The sequence below is a fragment of the Arachis stenosperma genome, chromosome 4, assembly GCF_014773155.1.
Source record: "Arachis stenosperma cultivar V10309 chromosome 4, arast.V10309.gnm1.PFL2, whole genome shotgun sequence".
NCBI lineage: Eukaryota > Viridiplantae > Streptophyta > Magnoliopsida > Fabales > Fabaceae > Arachis > Arachis stenosperma.
In genome coordinates, this window is record NC_080380.1 from 143,982,203 (window position 1) to 144,006,772 (window position 24,570).

At 33.2% G+C, this 24,570-nt stretch overlaps 2 protein-coding genes, 1 long non-coding RNA gene and 1 pseudogene across 3 annotated transcripts; 1 reads left to right on the forward strand and 3 right to left on the reverse strand.

The window, feature by feature from the left end:
- The first annotated feature begins 1,733 nt into the window (after window positions 1-1,733).
- On the forward strand, window positions 1,734-3,732 carry LOC130976905 (uncharacterized). Its single transcript, XR_009084789.1, has 3 exons — window positions 1,734-1,765; window positions 1,854-1,982; window positions 3,454-3,732. It is a non-coding gene; the product is annotated as an uncharacterized LOC130976905 (long non-coding RNA).
- Window positions 3,733-9,715: 5,983 nt separating this feature from the next.
- Window positions 9,716-14,032, reverse strand: LOC130973585 (disease resistance protein RPV1-like). Its single transcript, XM_057898194.1, has 5 exons — window positions 13,465-14,032; window positions 12,007-13,114; window positions 11,533-11,835; window positions 10,027-11,427; window positions 9,716-9,931 (listed from the first exon to the last, which is right to left on the reverse strand). The coding sequence occupies exons 1-4, from the start codon at window positions 13,974-13,976 to the stop codon at window positions 10,054-10,056; spliced, it is 3,297 nt and encodes a 1,098-aa protein (XP_057754177.1). The 5' UTR covers window positions 13,977-14,032; the 3' UTR covers window positions 9,716-9,931; window positions 10,027-10,053.
- Window positions 14,033-16,649: 2,617 nt separating this feature from the next.
- On the reverse strand, window positions 16,650-19,398 carry LOC130973771 (receptor-like protein 6). Its single transcript, XM_057898427.1, has one exon. The coding sequence runs from the start codon at window positions 19,378-19,380 to the stop codon at window positions 16,678-16,680; it is 2,703 nt and encodes a 900-aa protein (XP_057754410.1). The 5' UTR covers window positions 19,381-19,398; the 3' UTR covers window positions 16,650-16,677.
- A 1,412-nt stretch (window positions 19,399-20,810) lies between these two features.
- On the reverse strand, window positions 20,811-23,718 carry LOC130973873 (receptor-like protein 9DC3; annotated as a pseudogene).
- Between the last annotated feature and the right edge of the window lie 852 nt (window positions 23,719-24,570).

The following is a 24,570-nucleotide window of genomic DNA, read 5'->3' on the forward strand; positions in this document are numbered from 1 at the left end:
GGTATTACATGTATCTAAATGTTTAACGTGTCAGAAGGTTAAGATTGAGCATCAGAGACCATCAGGGACCCTTCAGCCTTTGGAGATTCCACAATGGAAATGGGAGAGTATCGCAATGGATTTTGTGATAGGTTTGCCTAGAACCCGATCTGGTTGTGATGCTATTTAGGTGGTTGTGGATCGACTGACAAAATCGGCTCACTTTCTTCCTATCCGAATAAGTTGTACAATGGAAGAATTAGCCCAAATGTATATTAAAGAGATTGTCAGATTGCATGGCGTGCCTTCTACTATTATATCTGATAGAGATCCCCGTTTTACATCAAGGTTCTGGGGAGCTTTTCAGCGTGCATTTGGAATTCAGTTAAGTTTGAGTACTACGTATCACCCTCAGACAGATGGTCAGTCAGAGAGAACTATTCAGATCTTGGAGGATATGCTAAGGGCTTGTGTTTTGGACCAGCCAGCGAGCTGGGATCGGTATATGCCATTAATAGAATTTGCTTATAATAATAGCTATCATGCGAGCATTGGAATGGCTCCATATGAGGCTCTGTATGGCAGAAAATCTCAGTCTCCACTATGTTAGTATGAAACTGAAGAAAGAAGTTTATTAGGGCCTGAAATGATAGCTGAAACGACTGAGCAGATAAAGAAGATTCGTAGTCGAATGCTTATAGCCCAAAGCCGCCAGAAGAGTTATGATGATCAGAGGCGAAAGCCTTTGGAATTCGAAGAAGGAGAACATGTCTTTCTGAAAGTTACACCAACCACTGGCGTGGGAAGAGCTATTAAAACTAAGAAACTGAATCCCCGTTATATTGGACCGTTTGAGATTCTGAAGAGGATTGGGCCAGTGGCTTATAGAATTGCCTTACCGCCATATCTTTCGAATTTGCACGACGTGTTTCATGTGTCTCAGCTTAAGAAGTATACCCCTGATGCAAGTCATGTTCTAGAACCAGAACCAATCCAAGTGAGAGAAGATCTAACACTCCCAATAATTCCGGTGAGGATTGATGACACTAGTGTTAAACGATTACGAGGAAGGGAAGCATCATTGGTAAAAGTAGCTTGGAGTCGAGTTGGTATCGAGGAACATACCTGGGAACTCGAATCAGATATGCGAAAGGACTATCCACATCTCTTTTCAGGTAACTAGATTTGAATTTTGAGGACAAAATTCTTTATTAGGTGGGTAGGATGTAAACCCCGGTTAAATTAGTAAATAATTAGTCAATAAATTAGTTTTTAATAAGGAGGATTAGAAATGTGAATATTATATCAAATTAGGATAGAGCTCATTGAAACGAGAATTTTGACACCAATTTCGAAGAAAACGGTCCAAAATTGGACCGAACGGGTTGAACCGGATCCAAACCGGGCTATCGGTTCAACCGGACCAGCCCCTTTTAAGTGAACCCAAGCCTTCGTTCCCCTCATTTCAACGTAAACGAAGCTTTCAGCTTCCAGGGAAAAGAAGAATGAGAGATTCCCGTAAACCCTCACGTTAACTTCCGTACGCCGTAACTTCTCCGTCCGAGCTCCAATCGCCGCACCGTTTGCGATCATGCGTTCACCGCGTTGAGCTCTACGTTTCTACCGGAACAATTTCATAGGTAACTTGTTATTTTGCACTCAGCCTTCATTTCCCCTAATTTTCGAGTTTTGAAAAGGAATGTTAAATTTCTTTGATTTTTGATGTTTTAGGATCTAATTAGCTTGAGAAAAACGTTCATTCATGCTTATGTGAAGCTTGAGTAAGGTGAGGATACGATAATTTTATTTTAATTTCATTGAATTTGAGCTTTGAGTATTAAATTGGATATATATGTGTTATGAATGTGTATTAGGTTGTGAATAAATAATTGGAGCTTGAAATTGTGAATATTGGAACTTGGAGGAAGCTGATTAGTTGAATTTTGAAGGGGTGCCTTGGTTTTAAATAATTTGCTTTGGTCGTTACGTGGAAATCGGCCAAGGTATGGTTTAAGTTTCTTGCATTTAATATATAATGTTCTGTGACAACTTAGGCTAGATGACCATAGGATAAGTTGGAATGCAGGTGTATGTTTAATGTTTAGTAATTTGTCGATGAATATAATTGGTTGAAGTTTATTGGATAATTAGTTATTAATTTTGGATGGTGAATGTTGTTATGTTAATTTGGAGAGAATTATAGTTGAATGTTATTGTTGATGAACATGGTTGGTTTGGTGCTTGTTGATTAATTAATGATTCGGTGAATTATTGATTTGAGGTATTGTGTGTTAAAAGCCTAGGATTTGTGAACTATGACTCTTAGTTGAATTTTGGTTGTTGGATTTGAATATTGTATGAGTTTAATTATTGATCTGAGGTAGATTTTTTGTGGAGATTGTTATGATAATGAGAAAGGGTATGTTGAATTGAAAAGAAAGCAGGTTTGGACCCGAAAAGGGTGGCAAAGTCCGAGTTTTAGAGGAGATGCTGCCAAAATTTTATGAAAATTAGAGATTTTGTTTATATGATTATTTAAAAAGATTTAGATTCAAAGGTTATATGGTTTGATTTAGAGTTATTAAGAAAATGAACATGTTTTAAGTTTGATTCATTTAGAAAAGAATGAGTTATGTTTTGAATTGGAACTATTGATGGACGGAATGAGAGGTGTGATAATGAAGGATAAGGATTGAATATGATTAATGTATGATGATGAATGAAATGCGATTGAGAATGATGTTGAAGTTGATGAATTATAATTGAATTATTTATATGGCTTATGAATTTGAATAATCTGAGATACGAGATTTCCTGGATTAAGTGCCGTGGCTTGCCACCACGTGTACCAGGTTGAAAACTCGATACTCTATTGACCCTACGACGTAAGTGTGTGACCGGGCACTATATAAATTCCCGGGAATGTTACCCCCATTGAGTATTATTGATTATTTGAGAAAAAACTATGCATAGACTCTTGGGGATGCACGTCGGGGGACAGTCTAAGTACAATTCAGACTTGTCGGGTTGGCTGGATAACCGACAGATGAGCCTCATCAGCCATAGGACAGGCATGCATCATATACATATTACTTGAATTACTTGCTTGTGTATTAACTGGGTGTGCCTAAATGTACTTGCCATGTTAAATGTATATTTGTTATCTGCAGTACTTGTAACCTTCTTGTGCTTGCCTTTGTTTCTTTACTTGTCTGTGAAAATGCATGATGGAGTTGGAGGTAAGGAGGAATCGCAGAATGGGATTTAGATTTAAGGTTAAGTTAAGTTAGGTTTAAATATCCTTAGTAAACCACCTTTTATGGCTTCTGTTTAATACTTTAAGCTCTATAATCTGAGTGTCGGTGTTCTAGGATTGCCTCTGGCATTCCCAGGACCTTATATATTATGTGTGTGGCACCTTTACCATACTGAGAACCTCCGGTTCTCATTCCATACTATGTTGTTATTTTTCAGATGCAGGTCGAGAGGCATCTCGTTAGGCGTCTGGACTCTTGAGGCGGAGTGGTTATTGGGATATTTTGTTATGCTATGATGTATATATATATGTACTTAGTTTTCTCTCCGCATGACTTATTCTTTTTGATCCTCTTAGAGGTTTATGGAGAGGCAGGATTGTGTATATGTACTTTTGGGTTTTGGATATGTATGTATATATGTGTAAATATTCTCCGGCCAGTCTTGACTTCGCAGGCTGAGTTAGGAGCTTGATATTTTGTATCTTTGGCACTCTATTCCCACTTCTGTTATCTTGTGTTTAATAGTTATGGTTTTCTTAGCACGCAGGTTAACTCGTTCCTTGAGCGTTGCGCTTTTATTTCGCGATTTTTTGTTTCCTCTATTCTTCAAGGCTCCTAGCATATTATAATTCTTCTGCTATTATATGTACTTATTTTATTCAGAGGTCGTAATACCGCACCATCTCTGTTTTATAACTTAAGCGTAAAACTTAGTGTGGTAGGGTGTTACAGATAGTGTCGTGGTGTTTGATTACATGTGCCACAAATGTAGTTATTTCCTTTTTCATATGCTTTCTTCTTACACTTTTCACATTCAACATAATTATCTCCATTGAGTAAGTTTGAGATGGTGTGTAGTTCGAAAATAATTTTTTTGTGCTAAATTTGATGTCATTTGAAGGAATAGTAATAAGAAACTTATATAAGTAGTTCAAATAGTATGAAATTTAAATATTTGTAACGTAAAATTTATTATGATTAATAATATTATTATGACATTTGTAATATAGATGTTTATTACATTGAATGAGTTATTTATAAAAACTAATTATTAGAATTATAAATTTATTGTATTGTTTACAACGGCAAAATATAATAAATATAGAAATATGGATTTAATGTCTTTGTAAGTTACAAATTTTGTTAGACGCTATTAATTTCTAATTATTGTGGTTGGTAATTATTGTATTATTTTTTGTATATTTTATTTTATTTTATATTTTTTTTGCTGATTTGAAAATAATATATGATTTGACAAAAATTGAGTGGTTGATTCTAAAATTTTGTCAAGTAAGCGACAAAGCATTAGTATGAGAAGAAAGATGTCTTAAAAGTAATATGTAGGCCTGGCAGCGTGGACCCTATCCGCGGGTACCCATACTGATCGTAAACTTATGTATCTACTTTTATATATTAAGAATAGATAGTGATGATTAACCATTACTACATTGTCCATACTGATCGTAACACTAATAAAATGTTTTCATACCCTTTGAATCTTCTATCAACATGTTAGTGATATGTGTCTCCATAGCAATGGTTGCTAGTGTAGTTCTTCTTTGGAGCAAGAAACAAAATGCAAAAGAAGCAACGGTACAAAATATGGAGGGGTCAAATCCTTTCCCATGCTACAGATGTGCACTATGTTGCAAGACCTGACCTAAAAATTGGGCAATTTAATATGTATTTTGTAAACTATAACACTAATTACCTTTATAAATATAACATTAATCTCAAGTGAAGGGCATTTTATTTTAAACTATAGCCTAGAGACATCAAGGGAATGAAATTGCTCTCTTTACTTTTTTAAACTAGGTATCCATTGCAGATCATTATTCTTGAATAGAAAGTCTCATGTTCGAATATTCATTCTTGAAAAATATTTTTAGAAAAACGGAATGAATTTTGCAACTCAGTGACTAGACAATATTTCTATAATTCACATGAGACTATATGAACCATATTATCCAAAATATATTTTATTTAAAAAATAGTAATCTATTCTTAAATCTTAATATATAAAAGTAGATACATAAGTTTACCCATATTACTTTTAAAACATCATTTTCTTTCTACTAATGCAATGTCAGCAACATCGCTTACTTGGCAAAATATTAGAATCAACCACTCAAATTTTGCTAAATCAACTATTATTTCTAAATAAGCAAAAAAATAAAATATACAAAAATTTATAATCAAATTTGTAACCTACAAAGACATTCAATTCATATCCATATATTTATTATATCTCACCGTTATAAACAATACAATAAATTTATAACTCCAATAATTAATTTGTTAATTTCTATAAATAACTCAATAAATATAATAAATATTCATATTACAAATGTAATAATAATATTAATAATCATAATAAATTTTACGTTACAAATATTCAAATTCCATACTATTTGAGCTACTTATATAAGTTTCTTATCACTATTCCTTCAAATGACATCAAATTTAGCACAAAAAATTTATTTTCAAACTACACAACATCTCAAACTTACTCAATGAAGCATCATTCTTTGGACAATATCACCAAACAAAAAGACAATTGGTTTATCAAAGTTTGCATAGTTCATCTGTAGAAAACATTAACACCCACAATGAAGAAGAGTCTCTTTGTTTAGAAATAATTATATTAGATGAAAAGGTACAAAACAAACATATTTATTATATTTTTAAATTGAATTTACGAAAAAATTACTTTAATTATTTTTGCTTTTTATACTTTTTATATTATTTTATAATACTTTATATATAATTGTATTTTAATACCGTTAAAATTATACTTCTTTTAATTGCTATTCATTGTTTCTTTTTAACTAATTATTAACTATGATTTACTAACGTTGGAGGGAACACATCTTCATATAATTGTGAAGAGAAATATGATGAACAAATTCAAACATTTGTTACAAGAAGAAAAAATCTATACTATAAAAAAATTTAAAAATAGAAGATGCAAATGATTTGTATAGACCAATTAAAGATACAATAAAAACAAACTTTTTACTCACGACTGTGAAAGAAATTAAAGATTCAATTTTGAATATTTTCCAAGACTATTTTGAATTTGCATCACTTGAAACATTATCTGACAGAGTGGGTCAAAGAAAAATACTAACAGGTAATTTCATTTTATACTATTTTAATTATTCTTATTAAAAATAATTTATTCAAAAAATAATCTACACATTTTTGTTCTTTTTATTGTAGATGTCATTGAAAAACTACATCAGGAGATTAAGAAGAAAGAAAATCATACAAATTCAAGATACATTTTTGGAAGAAAAATATACATGCAAAGATGGAACAAACAACATAATAGAAAGTGCATACAACTCAATAATTCATAAATAATATGCCTTCACAAGAACCTATGACAGAAAGAAGAAAACAATAATTCTAACAATAACCAATAAAGAAAAAGGAGGACGAGCGCTACATAAGAAGACTAAGTCCATTAATTAAAACAAATGCAAAAATTAAATCATCAAATAAAAATTTCACTTTATACAACTCTAACATCTAAATCTTTTGTACTACAAATTATTTTAAACAAAACACCTTCTAAATTTAATTTTAATTTACACATATTTAATTTTATAAAACATAACTATTTTTAATATTTATTATATACTATTATTAATTTACCATCCGCATAATATGCAGGTCTTATTCTAGTTAGAGTAATGTGACGTATTTTTCAGGGGGCTAAGTTGATATATTATAAACTTGTAAGGAACCAAACCGATGTCAAATATTTTTGAGGAATCAACTAGATAATTTGGTTTATAATATGCTTCTTGAAAAATTTCAAAAAAGCTCAATTTTTCATAATAAGATTTTCTATATATTGTTTTTAGTATATATATATATATATATATATATATATATATATATATATGTTTGGCAGAGTTGACATGTAATCCCACAAAGTGTTGTGTTCATAAGCATACCAAGCATATCATGTTCTTTCATAGTAACTTAGAGGCTTAGAGCCTGAAATATCATGTTCTTTCATAATATTCATTATCCAAACTAGAATGAGACCCGCGCGAGGCGATAAATTAATGATAGTATATAATAAATATTAAAAATTGTTATATTTTGTAAAATTAAATTAAATATATAAACTAAAGTTAAATTTAAAAGATATTTTATTTAAAATAATTTGTAGTAGTACAAAAAATTTAGATATTAGAACTGTATGTATAAAATGACATTTTTATTTGGTGATTTAATTTTTACATTTGTTTTAGTTGATAAACTTAGTCTTTTTATGTGGTGCTCGTCCTCCTTTTTTTTTATTGGTTGTTGTTAGAGTTGTTACTTTCTTCTTTCTGTGTAGGTTCTTGTGAAGATATATTCTTTATGAATTATTGAGTTATATGCACTTTCTATTGTGTTGTTTGTTCCATCTTTGTAAGTATGTTCTTCTTCTGAATATGTGTCTTGAATTTGTATAGTTTTCTTTCTCCTTAATCTCTTGATGGGTATGTGATTTTCATCTAATGATATTAGTGTTGGCGAAGTTAGTTCCTATAATCAATGAATAATTTAAATTAAAAATAAAAATGATGTCTAAAATAACTAAAATAAGTGATTTTTTTTAGTATTACATGTTTTATTTGTTGTAATGAGTATTGAGGTTTAGTGTTTTTTGTTGAAACAAATGTCTTGGTAAGAGTGTATTGTTTAGAACATTCTTTAAGATTAAAATCATTTACATTGACTTCAAATATAAGTGAGGTTGCACAAATTTTTTCAATTGAGGTGGTGTTTCAATGTTATTACTTTTCTAGATTGCCATTAGATTTGAAACAGTTATACCCAACAATTTTTTTGCTTCGCCATCAAATAGTACAAAAGTTGTTGTACTACTTTGATTTGAAACCTTTAATTGAATTTCGAATCTAAAATAAGTATTGAGTTAGTAACTAATAATTTGATAGATAGGATTATGAAAAATATATAGAGTTACCTTATTGTTGGATAGTGTCGTGGTGTTTGATTACATGTGCCACAAATGTAGTTATTTCTTTTTTCATATGCTTTCTTCTTACACTTTTCACATTCAACATAATTATCTCAATTGAGTAAGTTTGAGATGGTGTGTAGTTCGAAAATAAATTTTTTGTGCTAAATTTGATGTCACTTGAAGGAATAGTAATAAGAGACTTAGATAAATAGTTCAAATAGTATGAAATTTGAATATTTGTAACGTAAAATTTATTATGATTAATAATATTATTATGACATTTGTAATATGAATGTTTATTACATTGAATGAGTTATTTATAGAAATTAATTATTAAAATTATAAATTTATTGTATTGTTTACAACGGTAAAATATAATAAATATAAAAATATGGATTTAATGTCTTTGTAAGTTACAAATTTTGTTAGACGCTATTAATTTCTAATTATTGTGGTTGGTAATTATTGTATTATTTTTTGTATATTTTATTTTATTTTATATTTTTTTTGCTGATTTGAAAATAATATATGATTTGACAAAAATTGAGTGGTTGATTCTAAAATTTTGTCAAGTAAGCGACAAAGCATTAGTATGAGAAGAAAGATGTCTTAAAAGTAATATGGGTAAACTTATATATCTACTTTTATATATTAAGAATAGACAGTGATGATTAACCATTACTACATTGTCCATACTGATCGTAACACCAATAAAATGTTTTCATACCCTTTGAATCTTCTATCAACATGTTAGTGATATGTGTCTCCATAGCAATGGTTGCTAGTGTAGTTCTTCTTTGGAGCAAGAAACAAAATGCAAAAGAAGCAACGGTACAAAATATGGAGGGGTCAAATCCTTTCCCATGCTACAGATGTGCACTATGTTGCAAGACCTGACCTAAGAATTGGGCAATTTAATATGTATTTTGTAAACTATAACACTAATTACCTTTATAAATATAACATTAATCTCAAGTGAAGGGCATTTTATTTTAAACTATAGCCTAGAGACATCAAGGGAATGAAATTGCTCTCTTTACTTTTTTTTTGTATGTTTTTTTTTTCTTTTATTTTTTCTTTTTTGAAGGATTACTATTGGAACTGAAAGGCTCAAATGTGGGAATTCTTGTTTCTGGACACAAGGAAATGAGGCAGGAGGTAGCAGCTGTTTCCTCATCTAATTTGACTGAAAATCTGCATTTTGAGTCCTTTAGCTTTAACTGGTGATTTTACATATATTGTTAAAAGTATGTAAAATGCTTAACTATTAGCAAGAGTTGATCTTAGCAAGCTTATTTTGAGTTAGAATTTTTGTTATTTTTTGATATTGTAAATTGGTTATGTAACAAAAGTTAGAGCCTAGTCCCTAGCTTCTAAATACTTATAGTCTCTTTTGCTTCTTAGAAAATAAAATCTGTCATAACGAACACAAAAAAAGGTAAAAAGGTTTTCAGTTTCGTATCTTTTTCTAGAACATTAACATACAAACAGTTTATATTTTATAAATTCAAATCGTTTCATGCATGGTTACATCAAACTCAAATTTACATAACACCAGATGCAGATTAACAACATGGACTGAAGTTGTGCATTGCTAAGGCTTCCACAGCTTTTAAGAACTGATGTTTCATGTTTCCAGACCCAGAAAAATGAGATCCATTTAGTTTTTGCCCAAACTCGTATTTGTATACTTCAGCTTCTTCAAAAACTAATCAAAATTGGAAAAAAATGTGAAAATGTTATTAGCTTTCAAAGTTGATTCTTCTGACAAAATTAAATAGTGCTCTTGGGAAATGGCCATACCTTTCTTCCCTGCCAAAGTTGTTCAGTTCACTCACATATATCCATTATCTCAATGCTTTTGTTCAAGTCAAACAGACTCTGTCCTTCATTTCTTTGCCTTTCAATCTCACTTTGGTTCAAATCTTCAATCTCGTTGATGCACGCCAAGCCAGTGCTCAATACTTTGGCTTGATAACAAGGAATATGTTCAAACTCTTCAGAATCATATTCACCATACTCAACCTCCGGCCGAAGCAATAGTTTAAACACCATATCTTGTTGAAATTCTTCCCCGAAGTAATCATTGGTCAAGCAGAGAATGTAAAGGTGATAGCCATCACACATTCTATATGTTCTCCAAGGAATGATGCACCTATTACCATTGCTAACAGACAAATTCAACTTCACTGATTTATCAAATCCCCAAAACTTTGTATAAAACAGGAAACATACTGCAATACCCTTTATATTTTTAATCCAACGGCAAACACTTGGATATGGGACTATTGCTGAATGGTAATCCTTCAGAGGAAAGTGGCCAAACAAAGATGGAATTTCGGTACTTGGGATTAGCATTTCCAAGACCACACCTTGATTTTCTTGATCCTGGCCACTAGAATATTTAAAGGCAGTGAAAATGGTTGACAAAACATTGGATTCAAATATGTTCAGTGATCTACACCCATATGCTTCTAATTCTCTAATACTAGATGGAATTTTTGGCAGAAACTGAAGACGGCGACATCCATTTAGCTTAAGGGACCTAAGCTTGGAGAGTTCATGAATGCTTATTGGGATATTAGCAAACCAGTGACCACTTAGATCCAAATGCATCAATGAAGGCAAGTAGCAAAATAGATCATGAGAGAAAGATATTTCACTCTGGTAACATCTACTCAAATTTAGAGTACTCAGCAAGGGGAGGCTTGACATTGAAGATGGCAATCCATGAAGGTTAAAACAAGAGCCAAGATCCAAGTTCTTGAGGGACTTCAACCTATGAATGGTATCAGGAACAGAATCAAGTTTTCCACAACCCTTTATGTTCAAATCTTCAAGGCCAACTAAATTTCCAAGTGATGAGGGTAACTTCCCTATAGGAGTTCCACTTAGAGAAAGTCTTGACAATTTTCTCATGCATTCTCCAAACTCTGGGGGATTTTCAAAACTCTGACAATGCTCAATGATCAACTCCTTCAAGGAACTCATCTCTAATTTACCTGGAAGAGTTTTAAGCATTTCGCAGTAGCTTAGATTTAAGTGAACAAGGTTCTTGTGGTGTATGAGGGATATGTGAACCTCAGTTAGGCTATCACAACCTTGGAGATCAAGTGTTTCAAGAATGGGAACCCCGGAAATATCAGGTGTCTGCTTTAGGTTGCGGGAGCTACTCAAATCCAGGTACTTCAGCTTTTCCAAAAACTGATTAAAAAGAAAAAAAAACACATATTTCAAAATATTAGTCTTTCATAAGTCAATATAGTAGTAAAATCAAATTTAAAAGATCTCTTGATGAAATTATCTAACCTTTTTTCCATGCCAAACTTGTTCAAGATTGCTACGTTGCATTTTGATTTCAACAGCTTGATATTGTTGATTTAACAAGGGGAGAGTTTCCAAAGGACAAAAATCCCAATGCAGAACTCTTACTGAACTAGGGAAGTGGTTGAGGCCAAGGGGAAGTTCCATGTATGGTAAACTGAGATATCTTAACTGTGTTGTCTTTGAGAAAGCTTCAATGCTCCAATGTGCTGAGAATGGCTTACTCCGGAACCAATAAAATTTATCATGTCCAAAGTTTAGAAACATACTTTGAATAGCTTCTGTTCCCTGAATAAAATAAACATGACAAATAATAAATTTTACAATCAACTGACATACCTAAAACATGAACTTAAGAAATAGAAGGAAACTTGGACATTGATAAAACTTGAGGAAATAAAACAAATAAATGTTTATTTTTATATCAGATCAATCAGTTGTAAAGGAAGTTTCACCTACCAGATCATTTGTCAACACTTGATGAATGTCATCTTTAGACCACAGCCTGCTACGCTTGCCTGGGTTACTTGGAGATTCTTCATATACAATATGCCTCCCCATTTCTTGAAGCAAATCATGCATTTCTAACTTATTATTTTGATCTAAAGTTACCAAAGCTTTATCAATCAATGTAACAATTCCGCTTCCAATATCACTTCCAACTCCAACATAAAAATCACACATTCTTAATATATGTATTGCCTCATCTTTTTTCATTCCTTTGAAGAAACAAGCAATATCAAGAAAAATATTCTTCTCTGTTGTCATCAAATGATTGTAGCTTATTTTCAATGCATTGAGAACTTCAAAATGTGGAAAATTCATTATTTCTCTAATGGTACTATGCCAAAAGTCAGCATTTCTTCTATATAGATAGGAACCTAAAACCTCAACTGCCAAAGGAAGACCTTTAGTATATTTCACAACTTCTTTACACAGAGAAGAATATCCTTCTTTAGGTTCAAGTTGTTTAAAGGCTTTCAAACAAAACAGATTATAAGCTTCTTCTTGATCTAACCCTTTAACTTCATAAGTTCCATGGACTCCATGTATATCTAGCAAGTGCATATCTCTGGCTGTGATTATTATTCTACTTCCTTGTCCAAACCAATCTTGATTCTCCGCTAAATTCTCTAATTGGTTTAGCTCACTTACATCGTCAAGAACAAGAAGAACTTTCTTATTGCACAAAGCACTTTGTATCGTTGTTTTTCCATCTTCTATGTCATGAAAATAGCTACTTATGTTTAGACACGCAAGAAGGTCTCTTTGCAACTGAACAAAACCATTTTTTGCAGACAACTCTCTAACATTTCGCATGAAGCAACAAACTTTGAATTCACCTCGGATGGCTTCATATACTGCTCTCGCTATAGTTGTCTTTCCTATGCCACCCATTCCCCATATCCCTACAAAGCGAACATCATTCAACCCAATACCTATGAGATTAATCACTTCCTCCAACCTTGAAGCAATCCCAACACGATTCTTAGTGCAAGATGGCAATTTCGGAATTAGCTTTCTATGTATGTGTTCAGAAATGCTTTCCACAAATCTTGCCTCAAGTCTAAAAAGATCATAAAGTCAAGAAAAGTCATACATCTTGCTTGTCACTCAAGAAACACTAGCAAAATAGTGTAACCGGTGTTTTAGTTTCCAAAATTAAGCAAAGTTATAATTTTCTAACAAAAATACGTAGTATAAATATTATAACTTGATGAACAATCATTCCGAAAAAAGAAATAGCACTTCAGCAATTAGATGGTTATCATTTACACCAAAACATTTAATTACCATAATATGTTGATTGTATTTTAATTTTGATTGTAACAAACATCTTGCTAACCAATGTTATAGTGATAAGTACTAGTGTGTATTCAGATTAACATAGTAGAAAATAAATGAAGAATTACTTACTGATGTTTGGAATCCCAACCAGAATAACTAGCAATTTGTGTGAAAGCATCTCTCCACCTTCTAAGCTTCTCACTGCCTTCTCCAAATCTGTGTTCATGTTTTCTGAAAGCTTCAGCAAATGTTCCTTTTTGGTGCCTCACATCAGAGGGCTCAACACCATAGAAGACTGGCACAATCTGTAGTCCCAGGTTGTGTTTGCACTCAACAATCTTTTGAAGCTCATCCAAGCACCAAGCAGAGGAAGCATAGTTTGGCGAGAGAACAACGACGGCAAACATAGACTCTTGAATTGCTCTGAGGAGTTCAAGAGAGATAACTTGACCTCTCTCAAGGTCCTTGTCATCCCTGAATGTTGTGATTCCCTTCCTTTCAAGCGAGGCACATAAATGATCAGTGAAGCCTGTGCGAGTGTCTTCACCCCTGAAACTCAAGAACACGTGATAGGTCCATGATCTTGGTGAAGGAGGAGTGGAGAAAGAAGAGGCTTCAGCAGCTAAAGATGCCATTGCCATGTATATGGGAAGGTGTAATAACAGATTGTGTTTTGTGGTGTGTATATTTTTTTTTTTAGCAGTGTTGTGTTTAGTAAGTATTGTTGACATAGATTGAATAGCAAATAAATATCATGGTTTAATGCGTGTGAATAGAGAGGAAAGTGAGCAGAAGCTGCTTGGGTAGCTTCCATGACAGGATAGGAGAAAGCCAGGAAGGAGTGCAAACCATTTTCTTTAAAGATATGGCCTACACACTCCAGGGAAAGGAGAGGGTGCAGAATAGCTGAATAAGCGTTTACTTTGGTAATTTGTGTGGAAATTAAAATAAAGGTGAATCGTTAATAAATAATTAAAAAGGTGAATTGGGTTGTTGCATCTAGATAAGACCATATTGGTCTCCCATTTGCTATGTCTTCTTTTAACTATAACGGAATAACTCATGACAAGAATCTTCTTCATATGTATCCAGAAATTCTAAATTATAATGATATATTTATATAAAAAATTTCATCATTCGTATTTAATTTTACTTTTATTTAGTTAGTGTATTTAATATTTCCAAAAAAAGCAATATCAAGAAAAATGTTCTGCTTTTAGCATTAAATAGTCATAACTTATTTTCAATGCCTTGAAAATTTTGATTTGCAGACCACTTTTTTATTTCATTAATAGTACCATGCCAGAAATCATCATTTCTTCCACATAACTCGGAACCCAAACCAATCCTTCTTAGCATTCCAACACAGTTCTCTGTGCAAGATGGTAACTTTGGAATCAACTTTTTATGCATGTGTTCAGCAATGCTTTCCAGGAGTTTTGTTTCATGGCTGCAAATGAATTAAGAAGAGAAGTAAAGTCATAGTTACAGTCTAGTTTATACAAATAAGTGAATCAATAAGGAAGTTCTCAATACCAGGTTAAAAGCTATCATTTGTGAGATGATAGCTTGCACCTGAGCCTGAATTCATTGATGGTGTAGCAAGAAAGGTTTGTGGTTGATAAAAAGATGTAGAGGGTAGAGGTGGTTGGCATGATTGAAGAGAGCCTTGATAGCTATGATCAAATCAAAAATAGCAATTTATAGCAATGTGACCTGGTCTATTACAGACTTGACAGATTTGCCTATCGTTGAGTTGCCAAGAACTCCTTCCACCTTTAAAGAACCTACCTCCATGATTGCCTCCTCTTCATCCACCAAATCCTCTAGCATAACTTCTTTGTGTGGATGAAAAATTCTGAGCAAAATTGGCTTGAACCAAAAAGAGAGATATTGATCGAAAATTCTCAAGAGTATCCTCATGAGAGAGTAGCAGATTTTTTACTTCTCCTATGTTAAATAGTTCAGGTTTTGCTTGAACAAAGGTGATGCAGCTTGAATAATCTTCAGGAATCCCTTTGCAAATAGCTTCAATTTAATCCTCATTAGTAATCTGATATCCAATAGCAATTAAAGAGTCTACCAATTTTTTTATCTGAAGAAGGTATTCTGTAATTTCAAGATTCTTTTTCTTCACCGCTTAAGTTGATTCTTTAATTGCTTGATCTTGGATTTTGTGATTTCAGCAAATTGCAATTGAAGAGTCTACCAGATTTCTAATGCTGATGCACAATGTGCAACTCAATTCTTGAATGATGAATCCACCGAAGCAAGAATCCAAGAGCTAAAATTGTAATCTTGTAACATCCATTTTGTGTATTTTGAAGAGACAGTGCCAGCAGCTTTCAAAATTTCAGAATCAAACTGAGATGGAGTTTTACCTTTAATGATATAATCTTTAAGATTTTGTCCTCTGATTATGAACAAAGCATGTTGCTTCCAAATAACAAAGTTAGATTCGTCTAACTTGTCTAGAATTGAGAAGAGAGAATTCTTTGAATTCCCGGAATTAATTGCTAAGGCCATGATCGAACCTTGCTCTTGATATCATATAAGAAGAGTTCAACGCTCTTTTGAGGAGAAGATAAACAACAGAACCATAATGTATAAGGTACAGAGAGAAAAAAAAATTGTGCAGAAAAAGTAAACACAGTTATTCTATTATTATTAAGATATGCCTTATTGGTCCATACACATATCTATAATTCTATTTAGTATTTATACACTAAATAATACCTGAAACTTCTATGTTCTCTACAAGGTTATTGTCCCTATTTACAGGGGGTGTTGTAATTTTATTTTCTATTATCCTTCAATTCCTATGAAAAAAATTAGTTCTCTTACTATAAAAAAGAGATATTGATCATTATTGTTTCTTCTTTCTTCTATGGTGTTGTTGACTTTTCTTCTTGAAAAAAAAAAGAAAGAAAGGAAAGCATAAGAATTTCCTGTTTTTGTTAGCAACATTTTTTATAAAATGATTTTTGTTTTCTATATTTCTATATTAATATTTTTTTTTCCTTCTCACACATTTAGGATTTTGATGTCGAATGTAATTTTAGTTTTATTGAAAAACCTGATTTTTGTTATTATTGTTGGCTCAATTGATCAACTTATAATCTTTTTTATATCATAGAATACAAAGTATGACTTTTCTTATTTCAAAAAAAAAAAATAGATATATAACATATTATATTTATCTTTTTATCTTGCCTAATTTTATTTGGGTTTACATATAGCTGACTCTTACATAAGAGAAACACAATAATTTTAAATGCAAGCACAAAAATAAAAATAATATAAAATTACACACATGAAAAGAGCAACACCTAGACTTGTGACTTAAAAGATCTTTTGCAGCAACCTATAAACATCTACAGCGAAAGCATTTCCCAGTGCTAACCCAGCAACAAGGCCACCCCCATATCCAATTAGAATTACCATCCAATACAATTCAAAGAAAGATCCTGACTCAGAATCTTGATCACCATCAGGTTTTTGCAATGGAAGCTTAGGAGGATCTTCACATTTCTTCAACAATTGAATCCCGCACAAATCCTTGTTTCCCAGAAATGAATTATTATCAAATGTGGAAAGTTGTCCATTTTCTGGGATTGGACCTGAGAGATTGTTGAAAGACACGTTGAAGAAATCCAAGAAGGTTAGCGCTGTGAGTTGTTGAGGAATATTTCCTGACAGGCTATTGAGAGAAAGGTCCAACACTTCAAGATTTGAAAGCTTTCCGAAGGAAGATGGGATGCTGCCAGTAAACATGTTATTGGACAAATTGAGCACAAGAAGGCTATTCAAACTTCCCATGATATCCGGAATCTCACCATAAATTTTGTTACTTGAAAGATCAATGGCTACCATATGATGAAGGTATTGACCCCCAAGATAATTCATGACAACTCCTTTGTTGGACATTGAAAATGCAGTCAAATCAATATCTATCAACATATTCTCACTAAAAATCATGTCCTTGAAATCCAGTTGTCTTTTGTTGGATATGATCATCGATTTGAAGCACAAGATTATTTCTGATGTTAATTTTGTTGAGAAACCATTTTGAGAAAGATCAATGATTCGAAGCTGGGGAAATGTGTATTTCAATGGACACATGATAGCTCCGTGAAATTGATTATCACGTAAAGAAACAACCTTTAACTTAGGAAGAGATCCTAACCAGAAAGGAAATGAGTCATTGAAATGGTTATGTCTCACATCAAGAAACTCTAGCATTCTGCAATTGACAAGTGCTCTTGGCAATTGACCAGACAACTTGTTAGAACTAAAATCAATCAACTGAAGGGCATTTCCTTTCACATAAGTTTGAGGAATATTTCCAGTCAGTTTGTTTTCTGCGAGCCACAAAAGTTGAAGAGATTGACTAAAGCTTCCCAAACATGATGGAATCATGCCAATTAAGTAGTTGGCAGATAAATCAAGATATATAAGGGATTGTAGATTGCATATCAAGGGGGATATTTCTCCTATTAACAGGTTGTTGGAAATTTCCAAAATCTGAAGAGTTGTTTTATTCCATATCCAACTCGGTATAGTCTTTATGCTATTCAGTGGTATGAAAAGATCAGTCAACTCTTGCAAGTGCTGTATAAAATTGGGAAAATGAACTAAGTTGCATGACCCTAAATCCAATGATTGAATTTGAGGAGGAAATGTTACGTTGGTAGTGTTCTTCCCTTCAACAAAAAACAATTTGTTGCCTCCGCCTAAACGAAGATTAGTAAGCTTTTGGAGCTTTGAAAGCATGTCAAGTTTGATCTGTCCTTCCAACATATTATCAGTTAGATCAAGAACTGTAAGATTCTCTACCAAGAAAAGAAAAGATGGAATTTCACCTCGAAGATTATTGTGTTGAAGATTCAAGATATTTAAAGTGCTTAAGTTCATTATCCAAGTTGGAATTTCTCCATTTAAATTGCACCAACTCAATTCTAACCGCTGAATTGGAGGAAGTATTGTCATATTGACAGTCCTATTTTGTGTGAACAAAGACAACTTGTTTCCGGACAAGTCAAGAAAGTTAAGCATTTTTAGCTTCAAAAACATGTCAAGTGCTAGTTGTCCTTCAAAGAGATTATACGACAGAGACAAAAATTCAAGATTTTCGAGTCTAAAAAGAGACTGCGGGATTTCACCATGAAAGCTATTATCTCCAAGAGCCAAGGAAGCTAAATTGGTCAGGTTTCCAATGGATGCAGGTAATGTGCCCTGCAAATTTTGGTTTCTTGCAAAATTCAAAGATGTTAAGTTTGCAAGAGAGAATATTCCAATAGGAAACTCACCATATAGTTCACATTGGCGAAAAGAGAGTTTTTGCAGAGATGTAAGGTTTGTGAGTGTGTGAGGTAATGATGATGAAATGGTGACAAAATTAAGGCGAAGTTGTTCTAGTCTTGTTGAGTTTTGAATTAAGCTTTTTAGAGTGGATACCTTGAGTTGTAAATGGTTGATCAATAAATTATCAAGGGGTTCCACAATATAGCTGCGAAGATCAAGGGATAACAAGTTGGACAAATGGGAAATTTGAGTTGGGAGTTCACCCGAAAATGTGGTTTCACCAAAGTGAGAAAGATTCAAATGCCTCAGTTGTGACAAGTGACCTATCCTGGCTGGAATTTGTGTGTGATTGAAGTCATTGTCAGAGAGATCAAGGCTTTGAAGATGCACAAGTGAGAAAAGGGTGCTATTGGGATCCATGGAACCATAGAGTTGGCTGCTACTGAGATCAATGGAAATGACATGGCCTGTGAGCTCATCACATTCAATGCCATCCCACAAGCAGCAATCTGTGGACGGATTCCAAGAAAGAGTTTTAGGATAACTGAAAGGATTGTAGGAAGCATACTTACTTATGAAGAAGCTTTGTTTAAAGCTGAGCAAGGCATTGCTTTCATGTTGATGGCATTCATGATGATGAGTAGTAGTTGAATCATTCAAAGTTAAACAGTCTGTGAACAGGGAAGATGAGAAGAGAAGAAGAAACTGTATGGAGAAAGCAAGAGAACACAAGAACCCCATTATTCTCAGTTGAATTGAAATAGGTTTCAATGGATGAAATGTTTGTGACACTTGAATCGGTTTTATAGGCAAGTATAAAGTGTCCGCGTTCTCTAAAATGGAGTATATAATGGGTGGAGACTCTAACAACCATCTTTATTCCACTACTATTTCACTTTGCTAACAACTTTGCATTTGACGTCGTCGTTCATACTTAACTGTACATGCAACTTCATGACTTCTCTACTCATATAGAGTCATCGCTCACAAGTCACAGGGGACAAGGTACCTTTCAAACCTTATCTTCATCTTTCTTTACCTCAACAAACTTCCTTGCTATTGGTGTTCTAAGTAAAGCACTTGCAAAAGTGATATGTATATGTATTTTTTCTCAAAAATGCTATTTGTACACTAAAATCAGCCACTAAAATTAACCACAATATATTTGTGTATAAATATATGTGTGGTTTAATTTATTTTTAATGTGTATTTATATTTCAATATGTATTTTATACTGGTAGCTGACTTTAGTGGCTGATTTTAGTCTACATGTAGCATAGGCAATTTTTTCTAATTCCGATCATGAGAGTGTTAAATTGCATTGCCGTTTATTTTAGTGAAGACAAGAAAAAATGGTCAAACAAATTTTTCAATTGAAATAATGGTGTTATAGGTCCATACAAATTTTACAATGTGAGACACTATTTATGGGATCAACAAGTCCAAGATTATACACATGAAAAGACCAAAATCTAGAGTTGTGACTTAAATGATCTGTTTTAGCAACCTAACAACATCTGGGGTAAAAGTATTTCCCAGTGCTATCTCTGCAACAAGACCATCTCCATAACCAATTAGAATTACTCTCCAATCAAATTCAAAGAATGATCCGACTCAAAGTCTTGATTACCATCAGGTGTTGGTAGTGGAAGCTTTGAATGATCTTCACATATCTTCACCAGTTGAATCCCACACAAATCTTTGTTTCTCTCAAATGAATTATTTTCAAATGTGGAAAATTATCTATTTTCTGATATTGGACACGAGACATTAATGAAAGACACATTGAAGAAATCCAAGAATATATATAGTCTTTATGAACACAGCACTAATGTGCATTTTGGGGTTGAATATGAATCACTAATGCTTTGTCAATGTTCTGCAGGCATCATCAGAATGGAAGAGTTCTTGGAAACAAATATCCTTACCTTGGAACTGATAAGCGAAAACTAAAGCTCATGGAAACCGGCAAGTGTACCAGATCGTATCAAGTAATATTACGGTGAGTGGATATTATTCCCACGAGAATTAATGGACTAAGCAAGTAATAATTAGCTGATTATTCTAATTAGACAATTTGAAAACTTGTTTGAGAGGAATTAAACGTTGAAATAGAGAACTAAAAGAGAGTACATCTTGAATAATTAAGATGGAAATAATATGGATGAAACACAAGAGGAAAAATGGAAGTAACATGTTGTTAACTAATGTAGGCACACAAGAGGAAGCAGCACGAGCCTATGGCATAGCAGCAATTGAGTACAGAGGAATTAATGCTGTCACCAACTTTGATTTAAGTAATTACATCACATGGTTGAAGCCTTCACACCAATACTCCCAACACCCTAAACTTGAGACTCAAGTACTACTAAACTCTCAAACACTTACTTCTCCATCCAACTATACTCCAAATCCAATACAACATTCAAAACCATATAGACTTGTGACTTAAAATATCTTTTCCAGCAACCTAAAAACATCTACGGCAAAAGCATTTCCCAGTGCTAACCCAGCAACAAGGCCACCCCCATATCCAATTACAATTACCATCCAATACAATTCAAAGAAAGATTCCGATTCAGTGTCTTGATCACCATCAGTTGTTGGTAGTGGAAGCTTAGAATAATCTTCACATTTCTTCACCAATCGAATCCCGCACAAATCCTTGTTTCCCTTAAATGAATTATCATCAAATGTTGAAAGTTGTCCATTTTCTGGTATTGGACCTGAGAGATTGTTGAAAGACACATTGAAGAAATCCAAGAAGGTTAGCCCTGCGAGTTGTTGAGGAATATTTCCTGACAGGCTATTAAGAGAAAGGTCCAGCACTTCAAGATTTGAAAGCTTCCCCAAGGAAGATGGGATGCTGCCAGTAAACATGTTATTGGACAAATTGAGCACAACAAGACCATTCAAACTTCCCATGATATCTGGAATCTCACCAGAAATTTTGTTACATGAAAGATCAATGGCTACCATGTGACGAAGGTATTGCCCCCCAAGATAATCCATGACAACTCCTTTGTTGGACATTGAAAATAAATACGAATCAAGATCTGCAACCTCATTCCCAATGAAAATCTCGTCCTTGAAATCCAGATGTCTTTTGTTGGATATGATCATCGATTTGAAGCACATGATTATTTCTGATGTTAAATTCATTGAGAAACCATTTTGAGAAAGATCCATGATTCGAAGCTGGGGAAATGTGTATTTCAATGGACACATTATAGCTCCGTGAAATTCATTATCACTTAAAGAAACAACCTTTAACTTAGGAAGAGATCCTAACCAGAAAGGAAATGAGTTATTGAAATGATTATGTCTTCACATCAAGAAACTCTAGCCTTCTGCAATTGACAAGTGCTCTTATTAATTGACCGTACAACTTGTTAGAACTAAAATCGATAAACCGAAGGACATTTCTTTTCACATAAATTTGAGGAATATTGCCTGTCAATTTGTTTCCTGAGACATTCAAAAGTTGAAGGGATTGGCTAAAGCTTCCCAAACATGATGGAATCATGCCAACTAAATTGTTGGAAGATAAATCAAGATCCCCAAGTGACTGCAGGTTGCATATGGAGGGGGATATTTCTCCCATCAATAGGTTGTTGGAAATCTCCAAACTCTGAAGGGTTGTTTTCTTCCATAACCAACTCGGTATTGTCTTTATGCTGTTGTCTGATATGTAAAGATCAGTCAACTCTTGCAAGTGTTGTATAAAATTGGGAAAATGAACAATGTTACATGAGCATAAATGCAACACTTGAATTTGAGCAGGAAATGTTACGTTGGAAGTGTTGTTCCCTTCATGAAAAGACAATTTGTTACCTCCGCCTAAACCAAGTGCAGTAAGCTTCTTGAGCTTTGAAAGCATGTCAAGCTCGATTTGTCCTTCCAACATATTATCAACTAGATCAAGATATGTAAGATTCTCTAACATGAAGAGGAAATAGGGAATTTCACCTTGAAGATTATTCTCTTTAAGATTCAAGCGATTTAGAGTGGTTAGATTCATTATCCAAGTTGGAACTTCCCCAGCCAGATTGCATGAAGTCAATGCAAGCCACTGAATTGGAGGAAGGGTTGTTACATTGACAGCTCTATTTTGAGAGAATAAAGACAATTTGTTGTGAGACAAGCCAAGACCATTAAGCATCTTTAGCTTCAAAAACATGTCAAGTGCTAGATGGCCTTCGAAAAAATTATAATCCAAGAATAAATTTACAAGATTCTCAAGTCCAAAAAGAGAGTGAGGGATTTCACCATCAAAGCTGTTATCGGTAAGATCTAACAGAGCAAGTTGCAAATTGTTGATTAGATCATATGGATGTGACTCAAGAGTATAGCTGCGAAGATCAAGGGACAACAAGTTGAACAATTGTGAAACTTGAGGTGGAACTTCACCAGAGAATGTGTTTTCATTGCCATGAGAAAGATTCAAATGCCTCAGTTGTGACAAGTGACCTATCCTGGCTGGAATTTGTGAGTGATTGAAGTCATTATCTGAAAGATCAAGGCTTTGAAGATGCACAAGTGAGAAAAGGGTGCTATTGGCATCCATGGAACCATAGAGCAGGCTGCTACTAAGATCAATGGAAATGACATGACCTGTGAGCTCGTCGCATTCAATGCCATCCCAGGAGCAGCAATCTGTGGTTGGAATCCAGGAAACGGTTTTAGGATAACTGAAAGGACTGTAAGAAGCATACTTACTTATGATGAAGCTTTGTTTAAAGTTCAGCAAGGCATTGCTTTCATGTTGATGGCACTCATGATGATGATGAGTAGTAGTTGAATCATTCAAACTCAAACAGTTTGTGACAAGGAGAAGAAACTGTATGGACAAAGCTGTAAAACACAAGAACCTCATCATTGTGGATATATCGCAACAGATTTCAATGGATGAAAGGTTTGGGACACTACAATCGGTTTTTATAGTGAAGCAGTACTGGTGATACTAAATTCCAATAATTAATAATGTGTTACTGCAAACATTTCAAAGTTCAAAGCACATGCAGGATGGCTTAGACATTCATGTAATTTACTCTCTCTTTGTCACACTCATATTTGACTTTGGTTACTTGCATTCTGTTGTTTTGCTTAATTAATTTTCCCTCTAATTTTTTAAATCATGTATAGAAGATTCTTGTTCACAGGTCTATTTCATGAGTCTTTACCTCCAGAAACATCGCCCTTTTTGGTTTCTAAAGTCTAATCTCTCCCTTCTTGTACATGCAGTTTGGGTTGAATTATTGATCAATTTATATAAATTAATTGAATCTATCTCAGTTCCGTACAACACGAGCCTAGCTTTATTTTGAGCTTATCAGTTTTTCATCATTGACTCCGTCAACTAAACTTACTTTGACATAGGAAGAGAGTTCATATTTCTTGTGCTGTAATTTCAATTTTTTTAACTAGAAATAATTTTTTTCAAGTATACATTATTGAAAAAGTAACTACTAAATCAGCAGTAAATTATGATATTCTTCACTTCAGTTACAATGATATTTGTTAATTTAGCAGCCTTTGCTTTAGCAAGTGATTAGAAAGAAATTAAATTAAATTTACAACTTAAAGCATATTGCCAGGTTGTTTTCTTTTTCTTTAATGAGCAGAAGCCTCAAGTCTCAACACTTAAAAAAGTGGAGCATCTACATAAGTTTACCCACATTACTTTTAAGACAAGACATGTTTCTTCTCCTACTAATACCATGTCAGCAATATTGTTTACTTGGCAAAATTTCAGAATCAACCACTCAATTTTTGATAAATCACCTATTATTTCTAAATCAGCAAAAAAAATATATATATATACAAAAAAAATAAAAAAACACCGATAATTAGAAATTAACCTACAAAAACATTGAATGCATATCCCCATATTTATTATATCTTACCGTTATAAACAATACAATAAGTTTA